Raw genomic sequence first — 20,532 nt, 5'->3', positions numbered from 1 at the left:
ACGCCCAGACCTCGTGTTGCCCAATAAAACAAAACAAATGTTCAGATTTGATTTATTCGTATGTAATATCAACAGTATCAAACCGACAACACGATTTTATATAAAAATAATATTTCTTAACTAATGTTTTAATGTTCATACAGAATGAACAGAATGAACTACTTGTTTTACAAAGGAATGGGTTAAGTCGCGAACCGGTCTCGCCACTCGGTCTCGGTCTCGTCACTTGCGGACAACAGGCTGTGCTTCGAGAGGGGGCGGTGGACCTTTGGGCTGGGCGAGAGGTTTGTTATGCTGACGTGTCCGGCTATCGATGGCTGGATTTCTACTGGTACTGGTAAGTGCTTAACGTCAGGTAGGTCTAGGCTCGTCTGTCTACGCAAATACCAGACATAAGCGTAAGTTTCTAAACGCCAGTAGACAGGGTTGAGGCGGGCTAACGGAACGGAAGCCTGTATTGCAGTGCGTCGACTGACAGTGACGACCGCACCGCTGTCAGTCTAGTGACGTCACAGCCCATAGAGTACAACGGAATTTGAATTTAGCCTACGAGCTATAAATGTTTAAATTATATCAAATTATATTATAAATAAGTAATAAAGATTTTATTGCAAAAAATACTGATTTCTCCCGTCGAATAATTAATTGTACTGAAATTGAAACAACATTTAAAAAAAAACGATTTCTTAACTTAACAATAAACCAGTCCGCATGATGTACACACGATACGATTTGTCGGTTACAGTTCCCGAGGTCTACAAGGTGATCTCGAGTAAGTTGGCTCGCCACGTAGTCTGTGCTTAGTGCGAGTTTTTTAACGTTCTCGATAGCGCAAAAGTTAACTCAAATTTGAATGGAGTTGGAACGTTTGCCGCTAGGGGCGCTGTTCCAACTCCATACAAATTTGAGTTAACTTTTACACTATCGAAAACGTTACAAAACTCGCACTAAGCCAACTGATGCGCCAACATCACGCAGTCGACACACACCCACACTCGTCAGGCGGCGGTCGCACCGAACTAATCAAGAACATTCGCGGACTACACATTTGAAGCGATAAGCATTTCCTACCGAATGAATTGTCGAACTATTCTATTTCAACAAATAAAAGCTAATAGAACGAATTGTATTTGTTTAGCAAACGACAATCGAATCTTCGACGTCGTTAAATGATGACTAGCAGATGAGCAATATGCAGGAGGTTATGGTCTGCCCCCAGTGTCGAAGGGGCAGACCACCACTACCCTGACGTGGCGGTACACAACATTTGTTCAGCAAAGCATAAAATGCATTGCTTATTAATTATTTATTAATTTTAATTTTATATTAGTAGTTGACAATTTTAATTTATTAATTTTGATTCGGTTTCATTTTTGTTTTTTTTTTGTTTTTGGTCATTCTGATAAATTTTAATTTTATTGTATATTTATGTCATTGTATGTGAAAATTTATGGGATTAAGTTGCCTGAAATAAACGCATTTCATTTCATTCATAAAAACTTGATATTCTTTTAAAAAAAATTCATTTCATGAATTTACAATGTCCGCACTCGCTTTAAGCAGGCGGCTCGCGGTTGCTCCTGTCAAATCTTGGGTGCCACTTCATTTATTTGTTTATTATGAAATAGCACGCTACTAAATTGTAATCTGCAGTTGTTGTTTTTTTGTGTAATTATGTCAGGACTCTCCAGCATTGCCATCTATTTTTGTTTTAGTTTTGCACATCCTGTATAAAGAAATTACATTTTTTTTAATTAAACGACAAATCGTATCGATCAGTATTAAACATTTCTTAACGATTTCATTCGAGTCCAAACAACCAGTTGACTCCCTGCACGAGGAACATGACGAGCGGCTGCCACGCCACCAGCCAGCGGATCCAGTCCAGCAGCTGGCCGTACATGATGTGCGGACGGTCCCAACTGGACTTCGTTAAGGATATTGTGAGTTAGCATCAGTCCTCGAATTATGATTACGTTACATTGCCAGCGATCACTTTGGTCGCGTGCGACGCCGCTGGCCGAGGGAACGCGGAGGGTTCACGCTGTCCCGAAACTTGAACACGTTCTTCTTCAAACTAGGTTTGAAACAAGAGCTCGGAGCCTTGAGGTTCCGCCCGGTTTGGCTGTTAGGCGGCGGCGATCCTGATAAAAGTGGCTACCGGAGCCCAAACGAGGCACCTCACGACGCCCCGCCCCGCCACTGGGTCCGGTGAAGTCACAACGTTGGTTTCCGTTACAACGACTAGACGTCGCTGGGCGTCTGATATTTGTGCAAAGGATACGGGTTCGTGAACATCAGCTTAAGGTCCACCTTCTCTTTGCAATACGGACACGTCTGCTTCTTGCCGACTATGCACCAGCCCCGGATGCAGAACTCGTGGAAGACATGTCCGCACGGCAGCTTGTATGTGTTTTCTGCGAGTTCAGACAAGACGGAAACGTTTAATGTGCTTGATTTCGCCAATACAGCCGCCACGTCCTGATGGTGGATGGTAGCATTTTGAGCATTTGTTATCAATAATATACCTATATAATATATATTAGACGAACCGTGAGTTGATCTCGAAAGAGCGAGGTGTCCGATCGGCTTCATGAGTAACCTTTAACTATGTTGATAGTTTGCACAGTACCGTTCACGCAATCAATATTTTTTTAAAGTGAAACTTTTATTACATCGTCTCAAACTTTTTCGTCTGTGTGTTGCATGTCGCGTGACGGTCGGCCGCGGAGTAGGGATAAAGTGAAAGGCGCTCGTCAGAGCAGCCGAGGCCAATATGGCGGCGCCTATAGTTCGCAGCAGCTGACCGTGTAGTGTATAGACTATTACTCATTTGTGCCAGTGCTCCTCGCTATTTTGTTTTTGTTTTTGTCAGTGTTTAATGTAAATGTTGTGTCTATAATGTGAAAAAAAGTTTCACTTTTACCGTGATTTTATAAAACCACACAGTCCTTTTTTTTTATAGACTTAACGTTCTCGTATTATATCAGCAATACAATCCTAGACGGAGTTAGTGTGTCACATAAAGAGTGTGTGTACCCAACACGCCCTCCTCGTGCACCGGCACCAGCAGCGCGGCCCCGCACACGGCGCACACGTCGCTCTCCAGCTGCCGAGTCGGTATGCCCTCCTTCGTGTAGTACTAAAATATTATTATTCGTTTAATACACATAACAAAGTTTCAAGATTCAGTAATTTATATAATTGATATTTACTTATATATTTTTTTATATTTATATATTTATGTATATGTATTTATTTAAGTACGAGTATTTGTATCTATAAATATTATGTATATTATATATACACATATGTTTAAGTAGTATCGCTATCACACTACACCTACCAAGGTTCATCTCTGCACCCCCCTAAGGTAGACTGTCAGAGAATGCCTATGGCATTAAGTCCGCCTTTATACTGTCTAGTATATAAAGTTATAAATATTTTTTTCAAGAATATAATTTAAGTATAATATTATTTTTTCCTTATCGCACATGAGCTTGTGGCCAGTCTTGACAGGCAACAGGACGGTTATAGTTACAAAATATGATAAGCAGATCTTTCAATTCCGATTCCAGTAACAAATTAATATCATCAGTATTCTGCACTAAAGCTTCTTAAACTGTATCTTGTTAAACCATAAATTATTTAACTGGTAGCCCTTCGTGTGCTGTGAAGCAATGTGTATATGTGTATTTTAAATATTACAGTATTTGGAATCATGGGATCACAGCCCTCATGTTGTTTTATAGATATTGAAATCACCACTTGGAGTTTGTGGATATCACAAGATATACAAAGCTGACCTTGGCAAAGCTCAAAAACTAAATTTAATTGTTATTAGTAGAATACTGATCCTACATACACTACAGAGACCTTCACTTAACCACCAGGTCAATTGCAATCATCAAACATTAAAAATAACAAATATCAATCACTCACCCCGATGGATGCTGCCATTTGATCAGTGCAATATTCAGCAACATCCCTCCCTAATACTCCGAAGTACAAGCCGTTAAACAAAAACAATATAGCTATGTCCATCCAGACTTGGGGCTTCTGTCCGAACATCAAGTTGACGCCGAGCATTGTAAGCATCATCAGTATGTAACCAAACACACCAACAAAACAGCAAACTTTATATATTAAATAAAACCATTTGTACACTAATCTGAAAAGAAGTATGCTGTTATTCCCAGGGAGATTGCATCTCGACATACAGGGGCAAGTATACAACTGTTCATTAGATGTAGCTGTGCCATCTACATTTTATTTTATGATTTAATAAGCTTACATACGCCTACCACCATTTCCACTATCGAAATTTTTGCGTAGGTAATTTTTAAGTACCTAAGGGTATTGCAAATTTGCAGCTTGTCAGTGCATCGCTGTGTAAAAAAAAATTAACAGCTAAATTTTTCAAAATTACTATTTCAAGACTTCAGGTAGCGCCATGTATTCAGAAGAGACGTTAGAAGTTAATTAGAGGTATAAGGTCAAAGATTCATTTATATAATGGTAACCTACTATGAGTGATTGGAATCCTCCAAATAAATATCTAATGGATCACAACCAAGTGACCAACAAAAAACTTAGCAACAGAGCCCCACAAGATTTATTATTGATTGACATGTCAACGGGCATTGTTGAGACCCTTATGAATATTTTTTTCATAATACTCCAGATGTCTTGACCACAATTCTTAAAAAGTAATAAAAAGACAATGGTTACGATTGCCGTAGCGTTTTTTTATTGCATAAATGGGTGGACGAGCTCATAGCCCACCTGGTGTTAAGTGGTTACCGGAGCCCATAGGCATAAATGAAGTGCTGCCCCGCACCTCGTGATATGAGTTCTAAGGTCTAGTATAGTTACAATGGCTACTCCACCCTTCAAACTGAAACGCATTACTGCTTCATGGCAGAAATAGGCAGGGTAGTGTTACCTATCATGTTGCATCATTCTAATACGTGTAATATGTCCTACAGCCCTAAAAATAAAAATGTATTTGGTGCATTCACATTGTTCGTCAATAGAGTTCAGGTATGGGCGAATTTGAGCTCATCACATTCAGCACCAGCTGAAAGTTCTATGTAATTGGCCTTACAGATAACTTAGCATGAAGGAATAACTTCATTTAATAAAATCTAGAAGCATCTCTATATTATAAGTTTTAGAAATATTAAATGAAATTTATGGCCTAGACTTTGACAATGTTAATAATAACAGGTAACAATGCTTAAAACCCTGTACATGTCTTTCAATCTGATGCTATTAACTACAGTACTAACACAGAACTACAGTACTAACTTTATCTTTTAATATTATAAACTCAGAAGTTTGTCTGTATGCTTGTTCTTATTTCACTTTGAAACAAACCAATTAATTGGTGTGATATTTTAAAAGTGATTGTTTTAGATCAGGGGAGTGAGGACTACTTTTTATATGGATAAAACCTCTCATTCTAATGAGAAATCACAGACATTTTTCCTTGACCAAGTGGGAGAACCTGCAGGTAATCGCTGGTATTATAACTAACATGAAACAGAAAATTATATTTTCGTTGAAGAGCAAATAAACTTCTGAGGCACTCAGATAGGCTGTATTACTACTTTGGGTACCCACCAAACAAAACTCACCTAGGCGTAGTAGCAGACATTGGCTTAATTGAACTTTTTCTAATGACTAGAGCTGTGAGGAGTGTGAATACACTCCAAATTGATACAAATCTCCACCAACCGTTTTTAAAGCTTATCATGACTGGGATGGACCACATGGCGATCATAGTGAAGAACTGTAACAGGGAAAAGGAGAATAAATGAAGACTGAATGAAACATACACTTTTTGTCATCTTTTAAAACTTGCTTGTTTACATATTATACTTATTTCTTTTGCCCTTAAAACTATTAATGAGTTAACAAATTTTTTATTTTTCAATTGTATATTTTAGTGAGTTAAAATACTCAGTTCGTGTTACGGGCAGGTGTTTTTAAATGAATTTTAGAATGAAAATTTGTAGTTCTCATAATTGAAAGATTTTTAAAACATACAGTAAGATATAAGAAATTAAATAGTGACTTAGATTGTTAATAATAGAAAGTTAAACATTTCTGTCCATTAAGTTTTCACACTCAAATTACATAATTGATTTTTATGAAATTTCGTATGGAAATAGTTTGAACCCTGGGGAAAATATATAGTACCTATCATTCCACTGCTGTGCACCAGTCTCCACCCTCAGTATATGAAGAGAGGTTCATGCTGATAAATCAGTAGCAAAAAAGCTAGTCATTGATAGAAAGGTACATCCAGATTATTCCAGATAACACTGTATTACCTCCACATGCTCCATTCATGGCTTTACGGTACTCATATTATGTCCTCTACCTACTCATAATCTCAATTTGGTGTGTTATGAGCCTGCAAGGTTTCTTGCTAGCATATTATCTATGTATTTATTGAGGATTCTCAGCCTTGAAGGGCAGGAATTCTACCAATAACAATCCTAATGTAATGAGAAGAATAGGTTTATCTATTCTAAAAATAAACTTTTTTTTTTTTAATATTTGGTACAAACACTCACAGCATATGACCTATAATGTCGTTTCTTCCATTGAACAATGACAACTTGTGAAATTACAAGTGCTCCTATTAATATTAAGACCATAGTTGTATGCATTGATTCATGGCCTTTGTGGAGTTCATGCAATTTCTGGTGATCATATCTGTGGATCAAATGTTAAGTTTAAACCCTTTTATTGACAATTGTATTTAAAGTCAGCAATGAAAGATACAAGCAAAATTCATGAACAACAACAACAGTTTTACTGTCCAATACTTTTGTAGAAATAAGTAAATATATATAAAAAAGATGTAGATCATAAATAATGAATTCAATAATTTAATAATTACTAACAATAAATTTTACCTGTGCTATAATCCATAAAAAAAATTATACTATTTTTAAATGTAATACATACATACTGAATTTTTAATTAAAGTTGTGTGTGATAATTCAATTTATTTAGATTGCTATGATGTTTGATTTATTGTTGTATATATATTGACACTTGTATGTATCTTGATTAACTCAAATAAGTGTAAGTAAGGAAATAATTAAAGTTAAATATTTTATTTCCATTCATTTGCATAGTATAGCAGTTCCTTTTATTGGGTGCCTAGTGCTTAATCTATAAACACTTTGCTTACCTCAATCTCTCCTCAGACGTCAGCTCCTGGTATGTCTGAACAAGAAAATTTTGCTTTAATTCGAAAATAAAAAAGGAATTGATAACCAAAAATTAAATATGTTACCTTGTTAGGATCCACCGGTCGGTGAAGGTCCATGTTTGTTACTTAAATGTGATTCTTAACACTAAATGAACTTACGTTGTACAATTACATTAATTTAATTAATATTTAGATTAAAATCCAACACGACAAATACTAAATATTACAAAATATATGTCTATAATAAACGAATAGAATACATAAATCATATGTCTATTGTAGGATTCATACGTTTATTTAATAGAGTATTATCTATGCTATTAAATGACTGTATGCCCTATTTGAAGTGAAGTTGTGTGATTTGTTTTATTTTGTCTATTTAGTGTTTCTTCGGGCTTAAATGTGTAATAATGGTGGTTTATTAACTGTTTAATATCTGTGAAAGTGCACAAATGTGGGAAAATGAAACAATGTCGCTGGACGTAACTTCTCGGGCTCCTCCAAAAAGTCCACTGAAAAAATCTTAGTAAACGACCACCATTTTACTGAGATTATATTTCATCCCATTTCATTTCATTTAGTTTCATCCCAGTTGATTAATGTCTCAAATTAATTATCTTCATTTAATTTCACTCCATAATATCATTTTTCATAAAAATATGAATATAAATTAAAATAAGACATGACTTAAAGGTATCAGTTACCAGGTCGTAAAATCCCTTTAAAAAAGTATGCCTTATTTTCTTTATGGCAGCTGCGGTCGCTCGGAGCTCGAGCTATTTGCTTAGTGGTAGGCTGCGGCTTGGCTCTGCTCCTGGCATTGCTGAACTTCATGGGCGACGGTAACCACTTACCATCAGGTGGGCCGTACGCTCGTCTGCCTACAAAGGCAATAAAAAAAAAACACAAATTTTGGCTGTTTGGTATGATAGTTCCTGGTATTGGAAAAATCACTATTCAAGTCATATGTCAAAGTCAAGATTCAACCCTGTCAAACTCGTAATGATAAATTCGCAGAAGATAAAACTGCCTCTTTATAATTAATGCATAATGTTTTTTCTAAGATAATCAAGATTCTTTATAAAGTGAAAATATGTTATTTATCGCACGATATTGACTTGCTTTCATTCAAAGTTTTAAATAAATTTATTGCCTTTAAAACGCCTCCAATGTCAACAATGCCGAATAAAGGTTTGTATTCAAAAAAATCTAAGCAGCTTCGCATTCTGTATGATACACTTATTTATTTAATATCCCTAGTCTTAGACCCTAGTCGTAGACCTCGGTCTTGTGTTATAATCGATGATCATGATTTTTATTTCAACTGTAGGTACAATCGGTTGAGGTGTAAATAAATATATCGAAATTGTTAAAATATTTGTATAATATTTTTGGTAATGTATATGTACTCAAGTATCATATTTTAAACAAAACTGTGCATTACATTTTCATGCATGTGCTGTAGTGGCCAGGACCTTCGAGAAATGACGCTTATTGTTCGATTGTAGTATATTTTATTTTTGTGTTTGTAACATTTTGAAGTAAGTGTATGAGAGTCTTTGGTATGACTAAGACTTGTTAGATTTTGATAATGGTTAGCTTTGATTTACAAAGTAGTCTTACAGGTATTGACTTAAATTGACATATATATTATTTTTATAGGATAATTAAATATCAGTATCTTCTTTAATATTAAAAATAATATATAATAATATGGTTGTGCGTTTTACTACTGCTGCTTTGCTACTGTTTTTTTACTAAAGCTAAGATATATATTAGGTTGCTTAAGTTTTTCTGTTCTGTGATAAATTTTAGAATCCTCTAACAACAGTTTTGATAAGCTGGAAAACTATGCAGTAAAACAAAAATGATCATCTCTTGATAAGACTCTCACTGTGATTTCTAGTTGGGACATAAATAACATTGAATAATTAAAAAAAAATTAAAAATCAATATTAGTAATTTAATTTCAGATAATATCCGTACACCAACAACTGAGGTTAAACCTTCAATCAATCCAGTGCTACATGTAGTAACAGCTAAAAGTACAATGGTACCAATCAAAGTTGTACCTAAGGTCAGTAGTAGTTGTTACTTTGGTTTATCAGAAGCTATTCAAGGGAATGAGAGTTCATTATGAATCCACATTTGTCTACTGCTGAATTTATGTCTCTGTTAAGATTCACAATAATGACTGTTAGCTGCCTGCATTAGAAAAATGAGGTTTAACATATCCTAAAGCTCTTGTAGTAATTTAGTGAAACCATTAATAGATAAAATTTAATGGGAGTGTGCAGCAGAACGCACCTTGATTTATTAGATTATATTAGATTTATAATGCAAATCGGTAAATAATAAGCTAAGATTATTTTTTATTTGTTAATAATATAAAGATTCAGTTAATGAGTCATTCAAAGAGCACAGTAAAAGTCACATTATTAATTATAAGCATATTTATTAAATAAGACATTGATATGTTTTATTAATGGCTTGTTGACTAGTTTATCAACATCGATGGCAAAGTTAAAATCGAGGTGATTAAATTTAGGCCATATACAGCTTTTAAGATGTACTGATGTTGTTCTGTTGAGTTTCTCAGCCAAACGCATTATTTGCTGTAAACAATACAAATTTTAATTACAAATACATTAAGTTCACAAACAAATTTCCTCCCTCATGCTTCCTGTGCATGATGCTTTCTAGATCCAAACCTAAGACACTATAAGATTGTGTATTTCTTTTTCTACCTATTTGCTAGTACCTAGCCTAAGAGGCTATTCCAGCTACGCCTGGATAGGTGGGTGAGTTCACGGGCTCAACCTGAGAAAATTTGCCAACATTCTACTGGTGGTAGGACCTCTTGTGAGTCTGCAGAGGTTACCACCACCCTGCCTATTTCTGCTGTGAAGCAGTAATGCATTTTGGTTTGAAGGGTGGGGCAGCCCACTTGTAACTATAACTTGTAACTATAACTTGTAACTATACTGACACCTTAGAACTTATATCTCAAGGTGGGTGGCGCATTTACGTTGTAGAGGCTCCAGTAACCACTTAACACCAGGTGTGCTGTGGGCTCGTCCACCCATCTAAGCAATAAAAAAAAACATTAGTTCTAGCAAGAGCAATGCTTCGCAGAATCTACCACTAGTCGCAGAGTCGCGACCTACTGAGAAGATTCAGCTATAAACTCAATGGGCTTGTATGATGTGTTCATAGTTATATCGCCACAGTTGTGGCCATCAAGGGTTTGGGAAATAGTAGCAATTGCTATATTTTGTTTGTCTTGTGTCTTATTTATAACAACCTGACATTTAAATTATAGCTTGAGCTACGATTTGAAGGATCGAATAGTTCTAATTCCAATGGCACAGAGACCTCATACAGCATGTCTCACTTCAGTAGTGATCAACTGTGTGTGGGTAATATTATTTTTCAGCCCCTGGTCCGTGGATGCATGTTACAAGCTATGCAAAAAAACAAGTACTTACAGCTCGTTCAGTTAGCTGATCATTTTCACCTAATATTAGTGTTACTGGTACTTGCACGTTTGATAGATTGTATGGCTTCACAGCTCCCCACAGACCATCTTCCCATGACGTAAACTCTCCTATAAAATTTTTTTTTATTACTACTCATACATTTTTAAATTAGCATATACAGAGTGGAGCTGCGCCCGTGGCGTCTGTGGCGTCCTTGCGCAAAGGTGACCACTCGCCATCAGATGGGCTGTACGCTAGTGTCAACCTATGCAAATAAAAATAAGGCTTAATGTGTGTGGCCAACACAATGTTAAACAAAAGTTATTAGGACTTATTAAAATAAATAAATTGAGAAAAATGTTCAACTAAACAATGATATCAATTTCAAATTTAAACTCAGAACACTTTATTTTTCATTTTGACTTACCTGTCAAAGCTATTTTCCCATAATGCTCGATCTGTCTCCAAGAGGCCGGCTCCATTCTTGCCACCAACATATACCTTACGTCCTGTCAAGATATTGAATGTTTATTATAACATCATTGACAAGCTTAGATATTAAAGGGCCAATAACGTTCAAAGTCGCTAAGATTACTTTATTACTTATTCGATTGACAAACTAAGGATAAAAGAATACACCGCCCCATACAACATTCCGTTCTTTATTTTCGGTTTTGTTTTATTTATGCATGCATATTTATTTATGTATGAGTCTTGTCTACCGATTCTTTGGTAGACAAGACTCGTATGAGACAAGACTAGGTATGAGCGTTAGGATATTAATTTAATAAACTACCAATGAATTTAAGAGACCTAGATGATTTTCTTAGGGACGACATTGAAAATAAATGGATTTTTTTAATTATTAGTTGAATTATGAATGAATGAATGGTAAATTATATAATATTATAATATCTTGCACTGCACTAAAATTCGCATGACAAAGCATACACGCTGCTTTTAACTTACGTAATAACTCATTTTCATTATGCTTGGCGAATAAATGATTTCTTTCTTTCTTCAAAAAAGCGGCGCGACAGTCGAACTCTCGTATCGTGGCCGCCGCAAATTACATACACGATTCAGACGAACGAACGAACGACACACAGTCGCCGTCGCTCTAAACACGTCATTTGGAATCCTCCCCATCCACTCTCGATGCTTTTAAGCATTCCAAGAACCCCTCACTGTCCTCGTCGAACTCGTCGAATGCGACGGATCTCGCGAAAGGTTTCAACGTACAACTTAATCTACACACGCAGCCCACTCAGTTTCTGGCCGGATCTTCCCAGTAGATCGTGAATCCGATCGGATAGATAATGCGAGCTAGGGCTTGCTAGGGCAGATGTTAGCACGCAAGTCTCTCAGATTGACCCTCTATATTCCTATCCTATACATCCTAGCCTATACCTTCGAAGAAGCTATCTAGACTCCATGAGGTTACTAGCAGTAAACTAGCAAAAAAAGACTACAGATTACATTTACTTCAATAGCTGTGATGAATGATGACGACGGTCTTACCAAGTAAATGTCTCTTAATCTAACTGTGACATACTCAAGATATAAGATTTCCGTAACTTCGAACAAACAGCGGCGCTGACTTTAAGACTGCAGTGATCACTTCGAAGGTTCCACGAGGAACCGCAGATCATCACATCATTCAGTAGATCGTAAGTCTAATTTTGTAAAGAATAAAAAAAACTCACCGGATCGGTCTGTTCATTGTCTTCTCCGACTACAAGGTTTATAAGGGACGAGCATACATCAGTCTTTGGGTTCCTAAAGTTGCATAAAGTTCCTAAGAACTTTTTGAATTCTGGTTCGAATGTTGCTGATATAAATCCTCTCGATCGCATTATATCCTGGAATTTGAAAACGCTATTACACTAAAAACTAGCTATATGTTATCTATTAATATTGTATAGTTAAGTATATTTTAATAAAGGAATGGACGGGGTTGAATTTAATCAGAATGTTCACTTGAGGAAAATTCGTTAAAGATGCATTCTCTTACTGGGAAAAAAACAAAGAATATGCGATGTGCAACAGAGTTTCCGTGTTTGGAAGAAATCTTAGTTACTAAAAAGCGTGCTGTGAAAATTTGAAGAGGCTTTTCAGTGTTGGCCGTTACAGCAGTCCAGGGGCACTCGATCGCTCTTGAGAACGTCCCGAAGGCACGGCAGAATACCAACTGTTTACTCCATGGATCCGCTACCGGATATCGGTGCTTTTCTTAATATTTTTTTAAATTAATTATGATAGAATACTTACGGGTATGTTCATATTCTTCAAAAACATAGTCGCCAGTGGTTTGACGTTGTCCAGATATACGGCAGGGGCCAGAGCAATGAAAGATACGATTTTGCTTTTGTACTCTGGATGTGAGGACATGAACGTGAAGAAGGTGGTTGTTCCCATAGAATATCCTATGTACATTATCTTCTGGTGGCCTGTCACGTTGAGGACTTTGTCTATCATGGCTGGTGCGTCGTATTTACCATGCTCTTCGAAGCTAAAAGATCGTTGTAATATAATCATGTTATAGTCCGAAATGCAATAGTTTTTATTCAGTCTTAACTCTGATTCTTTGTAAAAGTTGGAGCTCTCAACGCTATCGACTGTGGTCTCCAGTACCCACATAATACTAAGTGGACTGTGAAGTTTTTCTATAATTCATTAGACAAAGATAAGTTACACGTCGTAGCCTACGGGCACCACGATGTAAAATTCGCATTTTACCTCGAGACATACGAATTTTCGAAGGCAAAATAGTCATTTCCACTATCATTGTTCATTGTTCATGAGAAAATTAACTAATTTGACTGGCACCTTCTGTCACTCTACCCATTTCCGATCCTCAGATGAGATAGACTCAGCCAAGGCAGGTTGTGGGCAAGGTGGCTCGTTCCATCGAAGTGCATCACTCCCCGCCATCCTACCCCCCACGTCAATCCATCCATCATTAATCATAATATCTATGTTAATTGGTGGCAGGATATGTTGGTGTGAGTCGATTGTTGTGTCGTGGTTTAGTATAATAGTTTCTTCGGTAAATTTTCAACATCAGCTAGGTCGTTACTAGTAGGCTTCGATTGCTCTGCCCTTTGCTTTAATGCTTTCTTTTCCAGGAGTAAAGCTTGAAAGCTTACCTAAATTCCCAAAATCTTGGATCGCTTCTATTCAGTGTTCTGTGACCTGTGTAGTAGTTCCCTCTCAGATTACCCAGCCACACGTCGAAACCGGCATCAGCCAACATATAACCTGTAAATAAAGTTAATTTACTGCATTTAGGATTTAAATTTGCTTGTAAAAAGTACAATGAGCTAGGGAGGCGACCTGGGATGATTGAGGCTGTGCCGTACGCATAGACATTCTATCGCGTTGGGACGAGGAGTACGAAGAAGAGACGTGTTTCGGGCGTCCTAGGGGTGGTGGCGCGAGTTTGGTTGTAATGTGGACCACGAGAGCCTATTTACTCTTTACCAGATTCAGATCTCGCGCAGAGATCGGACATAGAGTGAGAGAGTGCAAGGGGAATCGGGTAGGGCCCTAAAACACTTTGGGTCTGCGTTCTGCTCCCAAGGTCTGCAGACGTCGTCCCACATACCCCACGCGTCACCGAGGTGCGGACACATCGAATAAGGTTCAGCCACCGCTCCAAAACAAAAAGAAAGGCTGCCACTCGGTCATGTTTCGGCAGTGTACAGTAATTACTACGGGTGATTAAGAGATTGACCGAAGATTGATCAACAGCGTTGTCTGAGTATTTTACCAGAGTAGGTACTCGCCAACAGGAATTTACTAAAGGTATGGCGTATTGTCAGACCGCATGGGTGGATGTCACCATCCGGATTGGTTTTGGTGCGAAGCAGTCATGCGTTCCGGATAGCACTGACGTTGCACAATGCAATTGAACTCGTTCACGCATCTAAGCATCACACATACAGATCTCAACGATAAGTGGGCATTAGAGAATGGGCCAAATCCTAATTACTCAAGAAAAAAAGAAATATATATATCTCATTTTTTTTTTTGTTACAAAAAAAACTTGATATGCCTCGAATATTGACACACGCCTGTATCATTATAATTCGTTGACAAAAAAATTGAATATTACTATAATCTTAATGATGCAATAAATTAATAAAATGAATTTAAAATTGTGTCATTTGCTTTCATTCATTCAATAGTTTTCAAGAATAAATAATCTGTTTTGGGCACATAGTAAAAGTGATTAATATTTACACATAACAAGTTACCTATGACGTTTGATTCTTGTTTAGAAATAGTAGGTTTTTTTTTGTGGTTAGTTTTCCTGGAGTATTATTACATTTTGGAATCTTGGATAGTAGCGTCAATTTAAGTAAGTTTTAAGTATTTTGGTCGATAGCAGAGCTGCTTAAGTTACTAATAAAAAAAAGAATATTTGAAAAACTGTGATCCATGATAGTTTAAAATAGCTTAAGAGGTGTCATATTTCAAAGGAACTCAAGCTCTTTTTGTAATTTCATAAAAATATTGAGATTTTTCTTTTTCTTTTTGCTCCAGTAGTTATGAGCAAATCCACTAGGTGTCCGGTTGTCACACATAAAATAAAATAAAATGAAAAGGAAGTCTGTATGTTTTGAACTGAATACGAACCTAAACTTTTTTTTCTACCCATCGTAATGAAATCTCCACTGCTACCAAAAAGTCCATGGATTAATAACAATGCATTTTTGTCTTTGCCTTGCTGATCAGCAGTTTTTCTAGGCGACCGTCTACCTGCCGGGATCCTGTGCATCTGCAGGATATAGTCGTCACGAGTCGTCACCTGGTGTCGCTCGACCGGATAGTCGTTGGATGCTATCAGTTTTGGCTGCGGAAAGGAAATGTTATGATTAGAATTTGGCTTCAAATTGTCATAAGGGACACATTCGATGGAGGAATAACTCGTAATAAAATAGTGTCGTATACTGATAGCCATTAGGCTTTTGTAATTAGTGATGATATAACTCAATGAATTAATTTGATACTGCCGTCCAGTTCAACTTGTTTATTTTTCGAAATTAGTTAAATCAAAAAGGAAATTCATTTTAATATAGATTTGAATGCTTTTTTGACTTAACGGCATATAAAGTATAAACAAACACGCATTCCGCGTCCGAGTACCAGTTCTGTTCGCCAAGGCTTCCTAAAACCAAACGAGTTTCCTTAGATTATATCTTAATTGAAAATTAAATAATTCTGTTATGTAAATGGTAATTCGACATTCATATCGTGCTCGTGGTCGTATCGCGCATGCATTTCGATTGGGATGGTTCAGGATCGAATTTGGGCACGCAACATCAGCTTTAGTATTTCCATCAGTTACATGGACGTAGTGTGAAATGTATGTATGTTCGCTGCCTTTAGCTTTACTTTACTTTGTCCTGTGTGCCGGAATACATTCGAGATAAGAACACGTACAGACCTTTGAACGCTAGACCCCTCATTAAATTCAGGTTCATTATGAAAACAACAAAGAGACAGTTTAATATTTATCACAGGTCATCAGTGCTCATTAACAACCATCGTTTTTAAACCAAACCTTACACACGGCACGCGATGTATTGCTCTCGTTGGGTAGACGAACTCAAAGCCCGTTTGGTGTTAAGTGGTTTCGTATCGCAAAGACACGCCGTTATGAATGCCGCATGGCGGGTGCCTTGAGTTATGAGCGTATCAAATTTCCCACCCTTCGAAATACGTCCTGAGCGAGAGAGGAATTCCCCGATCATTATGTTCTTGTCACCAAGCTGTCAAAGTCCTAGTCTGAAGGGCGGGGTAGTTATTATTCTACTGAACTCTTTAAGTGCTTAGATGCAGGTATTTGGATTTTACGTCCGAATGCAAACGGCGGCACTCCGGCTATGATGTGTACTGGTTCTGGTAACCTCCACACGTCACGTTGTCTGCTAGTTTTTCTAGTATACGTCATAGACTTGTGCAAAAATAAAATCGTGTTCCTTTTTCTGTTATACAACAACCTATAATATTTACAAAACTCGTCAGGGTCACCTATTATTTTGACGTTCGAGTCGAGACACGTCTGATCGTCAGGTGCGACGGGCCGCTAACGAATTGGGGAATATATAAATGTGGCTCACGTCTTACGTGTGTCACGTATATTCGCATGCCTTTGTGATGCTTCCTTCTTCTTTGTCGAGATGAACGAGATTGGGGCATTGCTTCGTGACAATCGAAATGTAAACACAAGAATGCTGTTTGTTTGTTTGTCAGTTTGCTCTGGGTCATTAAATAACTTAGTAGAGAACTTCAGTCTCTTGTGCCTGCGACTTCATTCTTGGTCGTAGTACGAAGCAATGATTTTACGGAAAATGTTTTAAGGAAAACGGTTACCATAGATTTCTGAAGCTCCCACTATAACTGCTATGTTATTCTGTTTACTGGTAAAAGAACGTATCTTAGCTGTCCCACCCGATTGGGCCATCGTATTACCTAAGTACTGAAACATCTCATTTCTCAGGGTGGTCATATAGGCTCTGGGTTCCGGTGATCGCGATTCCAGAAATGCCTTCAACTCGTGCTGGTTTCGATAATAAAAACCATAGTTACGAACGCGGGCTATGTTGCGCTTTTTTTATAGTCAAAACTAGCTGACCCGGCAGACGTAGTGCCTCAATCGATAAATAAAATACCTAAACTTTTGTATAAAATAAACTTAAAACAAACAAAAGGAATCCGTCCAACGGGGCACACATCAAAGGAAAACCAAAATTGTTATTTTTGTTTAATTCCGAGCATTTTCATATTTATCTACCTTTTAAACCTTCTCTGGATTTCCACAAATAATTCAAGACCAAAATTAGCCAAATCGGTCCAGCTGTTCTCGAGTTTTAGCGAGACTAACGAACATCAATTCATTTTTATATATATTCAAAATAATAAATGAACTAAGGCTTAAAATGGAAAATAATAAAAAAGGCTTCCGTCATTCTGAACACATAGTTAATGTGTATACCATACATTTAATTAGTATTCTTATGTCATCGCTTAATAATGTATTCTTTTTTTATTGATCTAAATTATTTCCAAAATAGTTGTACCGGTTTTTATTTAATTCCGGGAATGGATGCACGAACTCACGACCCCCTGGTGTTATGTGTGTGCACCTAGACATCACAACGTGAACGCCATTAACCTTCTTGAGAATATGGTTCCAGTATCAATTGTATTGAACAATGGCTGGCTCACCTATTAGACGGTATGAGTGCCATTGCGGTAGAAATTAAACAAGACGGTGGCACCTACCGTTCAGGGTCACAGTCAGCCCTACCACCCCCACGGTCTGAAGTCGTCGTGGCCTAAAAGATAAGACGTCCGGTGCATTCGTGTTGAAGCGATGCACCGGTGTTCGAATCCCGCAGGCGGGTACCAATTTTTCTAATGAAATACGTACTCAATAAATGTTCACGATTGACTTCCACGGTGAAGGAATAACATCTATACTAATATTATAAAGAGGAAAGATTTGTTTGTTTGTTTGTTTCGAATAGGCTCCGAAACTACTGGACCGATTTGAAAAATTCTTTTTCCATTAGAAGCCGACATTGTCCCTGATGAACATAGGCTACATTTTTTTTAAAAAAAATTATTTTATTTTTTTGGTTTCATGTGTGTTTTAATGTTTCCGAAGCGAAGCGAGGGCGGGTCGCTAGTCGTGTAATAAAAGTGAAACCCGCAAAATTATAATTTGCGTAATTACTGGTGGTAGGACCTGTTGTGAGTCCGCGCGGGTAGGTACCACCGCCCTGCCTATTTCTGCCGTGAAGCAGTAATGCGTTTCGGTTCGAAGGGTGGGGCAGCCGTTGTAACTGTACTGAGACCTTACAGCTTATATCTCAAGGTGAGTGGCGCATTTACGTTGTAGATGTCTATGGGCTCCAGTAACCACTTAACACCAGGTGGGCTGTGAGCTCGTCCACCCATCTAAGCCATAAAAAAAAAAAAACGGTCTCTGTATCATAAACAATAAAAAAGACTTACCGTGGACATGAACATTTCATTTTTGCTGATCTGAGATTCACTTCTCATCACGACAAACGATAATACTAAAGACACCGATAATATTTTATTACACATTATTGTCATAAATCACGGTACTTATTCAGAAAAAGTGTAAGATCAAGAAATTTTGGATATCGGTTTAATGTTTTTATGTGATCGCGTGTGCTCAATGTCAAGTTGTTAATACTCTTGGAAGGATCGCGTTGATTGCCTACGGCGTTAGTGTCGTCCCTCTTGCGAACGATACGGGTTAATAAAGATATCGCTCCAGTGCATTGCTTTATATACTGCTGTTTATATATTAGCTTTATATACTCGAGTCTTCTATTTTTTGCAATATATTTTATGCATGGAATGTATTTAAAAATGAATACAAATTGTTTGGTATGAATATCATGCTAAAAGTACTTGATCGATTTTGATAAAACTTGTTTTTTGGAACCTAGCCTGTATAAGGTATATATTTTTATCTTTTGTGTATAGTTTTATGTGTAGCTGTTCCTTGTTCTCTCATAGTTCCTAAAGTTGGGGATGGAGGATATATAATATAATAAATTAAATAATAATGTTAATAAATTTAATACATTAAATAGCTAATAAAAAAATGATAACGCTGATAAAAATGAAGAAAGCTATTATTAATTTTGGAGGGTCTGCCACAGATTAGTAGATCGGAACTGGAAATGAATCTGAAGACAGTTTGCGTGACCAATCTGTTAATCACGGAGTGCCAGTAGGAGGATAAAACGGAGACCTATAAAAAATGTACGATTTTATTTATTGCCCCTGTAGGCAGACGAACATACGGCCCACCTGATGGTAAGTGGTTACCGTCGCTCATGGACGTCAGCAATGCCAGGGGCAGAGCCAAGCCGCTGCTTACTGTTTAATACTCGCCACAAGCCTCGTTTGAAGAAGGGCATGTCATGGCGCTCGGGAAACACCCTGGAGGAGAGTTCATTCCAAAGCCAGATGGTACGTGGCAAAAAAGATCTCTGGAAACACACTGGATGAACGCAGTGGCTCCAGGTAGTATGGATGAACTCTACTTCGGGCGGTGCGATGGTAAAAACGAGATGATGGTATCATCTCAAACAATTCCTCAGAGTACTCCCTATGGAACACACGGTACAAAATACAGAAGGAATTGAAGTCCCTCCGTAGACCCAGAGGTTCCGAACGACCCGAGAGAATGGAATTATCGAAAATCCCAACGGCTCTCTTTTGCATGGAGTTAAATGGAGTGGAAGTAGCTGGTATTTGGAAGCCCCGGCGCAGAGATGGGAGCAGTACTCCACGCGAGGCTGGACCCGTGCTTTATAAAGCAAAAGTCTTTGTCCAGGCGTGAAGTACTGCTTCGCTCTGTTGAGGACTCCCAGCATATTTGACGACAGCTTGGCCCCTCCAAATGACTCCGAAATAGGACATCGCTCGAAATATCGATCTCAAGTATCCCAATACTCTCGGAAGGGTGCAGGATACTCCTTGGAATTGCGGCGCCATGACAAAGGGGTCCTTCTTCGCATTGATCGCGCAAACTTGTGTCTTCAACGGGGTGAACCCCATTCGGAGACTCGCCCCAAGGAGTTCTCCACTTCAAACACAGGTTTGGATCGTCTCTCCTGCACCACGCTCCGAGAAAGACTGACGGCCGATATATCACGCATCCCCCGTGCATAGCAATGCACGCGATCAATAGGTAGCATACGATTGATATACCGGATGAGGATCGTGGGGGAGAGCACTGAACCTTGTGGAACGCCAGCGTTAATG

General features: G+C 37.7%; 3 protein-coding genes across 7 annotated transcripts in view; 1 reads left to right on the top strand and 2 right to left on the bottom strand.

The window, feature by feature from the left end:
- Nucleotides 1-38: 38 nt before the first annotated feature.
- Nucleotides 39-7,740, bottom strand: LOC114252025 (E3 ubiquitin ligase Rnf121). Its single transcript, XM_028186496.2, has 8 exons — nucleotides 7,316-7,740; nucleotides 7,211-7,245; nucleotides 6,585-6,726; nucleotides 5,640-5,794; nucleotides 3,943-4,171; nucleotides 3,040-3,142; nucleotides 2,285-2,417; nucleotides 39-1,922 (listed from the first exon to the last, which is right to left on the bottom strand). The coding sequence occupies exons 1-8, from the start codon at nucleotides 7,346-7,348 to the stop codon at nucleotides 1,802-1,804; spliced, it is 951 nt and encodes a 316-aa protein (XP_028042297.2). The 5' UTR covers nucleotides 7,349-7,740; the 3' UTR covers nucleotides 39-1,801.
- A 493-nt stretch (nucleotides 7,741-8,233) lies between these two features.
- Nucleotides 8,234-20,532, top strand: part of crm (cramped chromatin regulator) — a 30,438-nt gene continuing 18,139 nt past the window's right edge. For 4 of the 5 annotated variants that reach the window (XR_016325704.1, XM_028176345.2, XM_028176347.2 and 1 more), the window contains exons 1-2: nucleotides 8,241-8,422; nucleotides 9,205-9,308. Coding sequence is in view for 4 of the 5 variants with exons in the window: in XM_028176345.2 (XP_028032146.2) it covers nucleotides 8,275-8,422; nucleotides 9,205-9,308 (252 nt within the window). In the remaining variant the exon portion in view is untranslated. Of the gene's footprint in view, nucleotides 8,423-9,204; nucleotides 9,309-20,532 lie in introns of all 5 variants that reach the window. The other variant, XM_028176341.2, reaches the window with a different exon arrangement.
- LOC114244512 (lipase 3) lies at nucleotides 9,667-19,031 on the bottom strand. Its single transcript, XM_028176351.2, has 8 exons — nucleotides 18,739-19,031; nucleotides 15,352-15,568; nucleotides 13,860-13,971; nucleotides 12,982-13,222; nucleotides 12,417-12,572; nucleotides 11,138-11,219; nucleotides 10,720-10,838; nucleotides 9,667-9,846 (listed from the first exon to the last, which is right to left on the bottom strand). The coding sequence occupies exons 1-8, from the start codon at nucleotides 18,841-18,843 to the stop codon at nucleotides 9,670-9,672; spliced, it is 1,209 nt and encodes a 402-aa protein (XP_028032152.2). The 5' UTR covers nucleotides 18,844-19,031; the 3' UTR covers nucleotides 9,667-9,669.

The sequence above is a fragment of the Bombyx mandarina genome, chromosome A1, assembly GCF_030267445.1.
Source record: "Bombyx mandarina strain Sakado chromosome A1, ASM3026744v2".
Lineage (NCBI taxonomy): Eukaryota > Metazoa > Arthropoda > Insecta > Lepidoptera > Bombycidae > Bombyx > Bombyx mandarina.
This window is presented reverse-complemented; position numbering and strand designations above follow the sequence as displayed.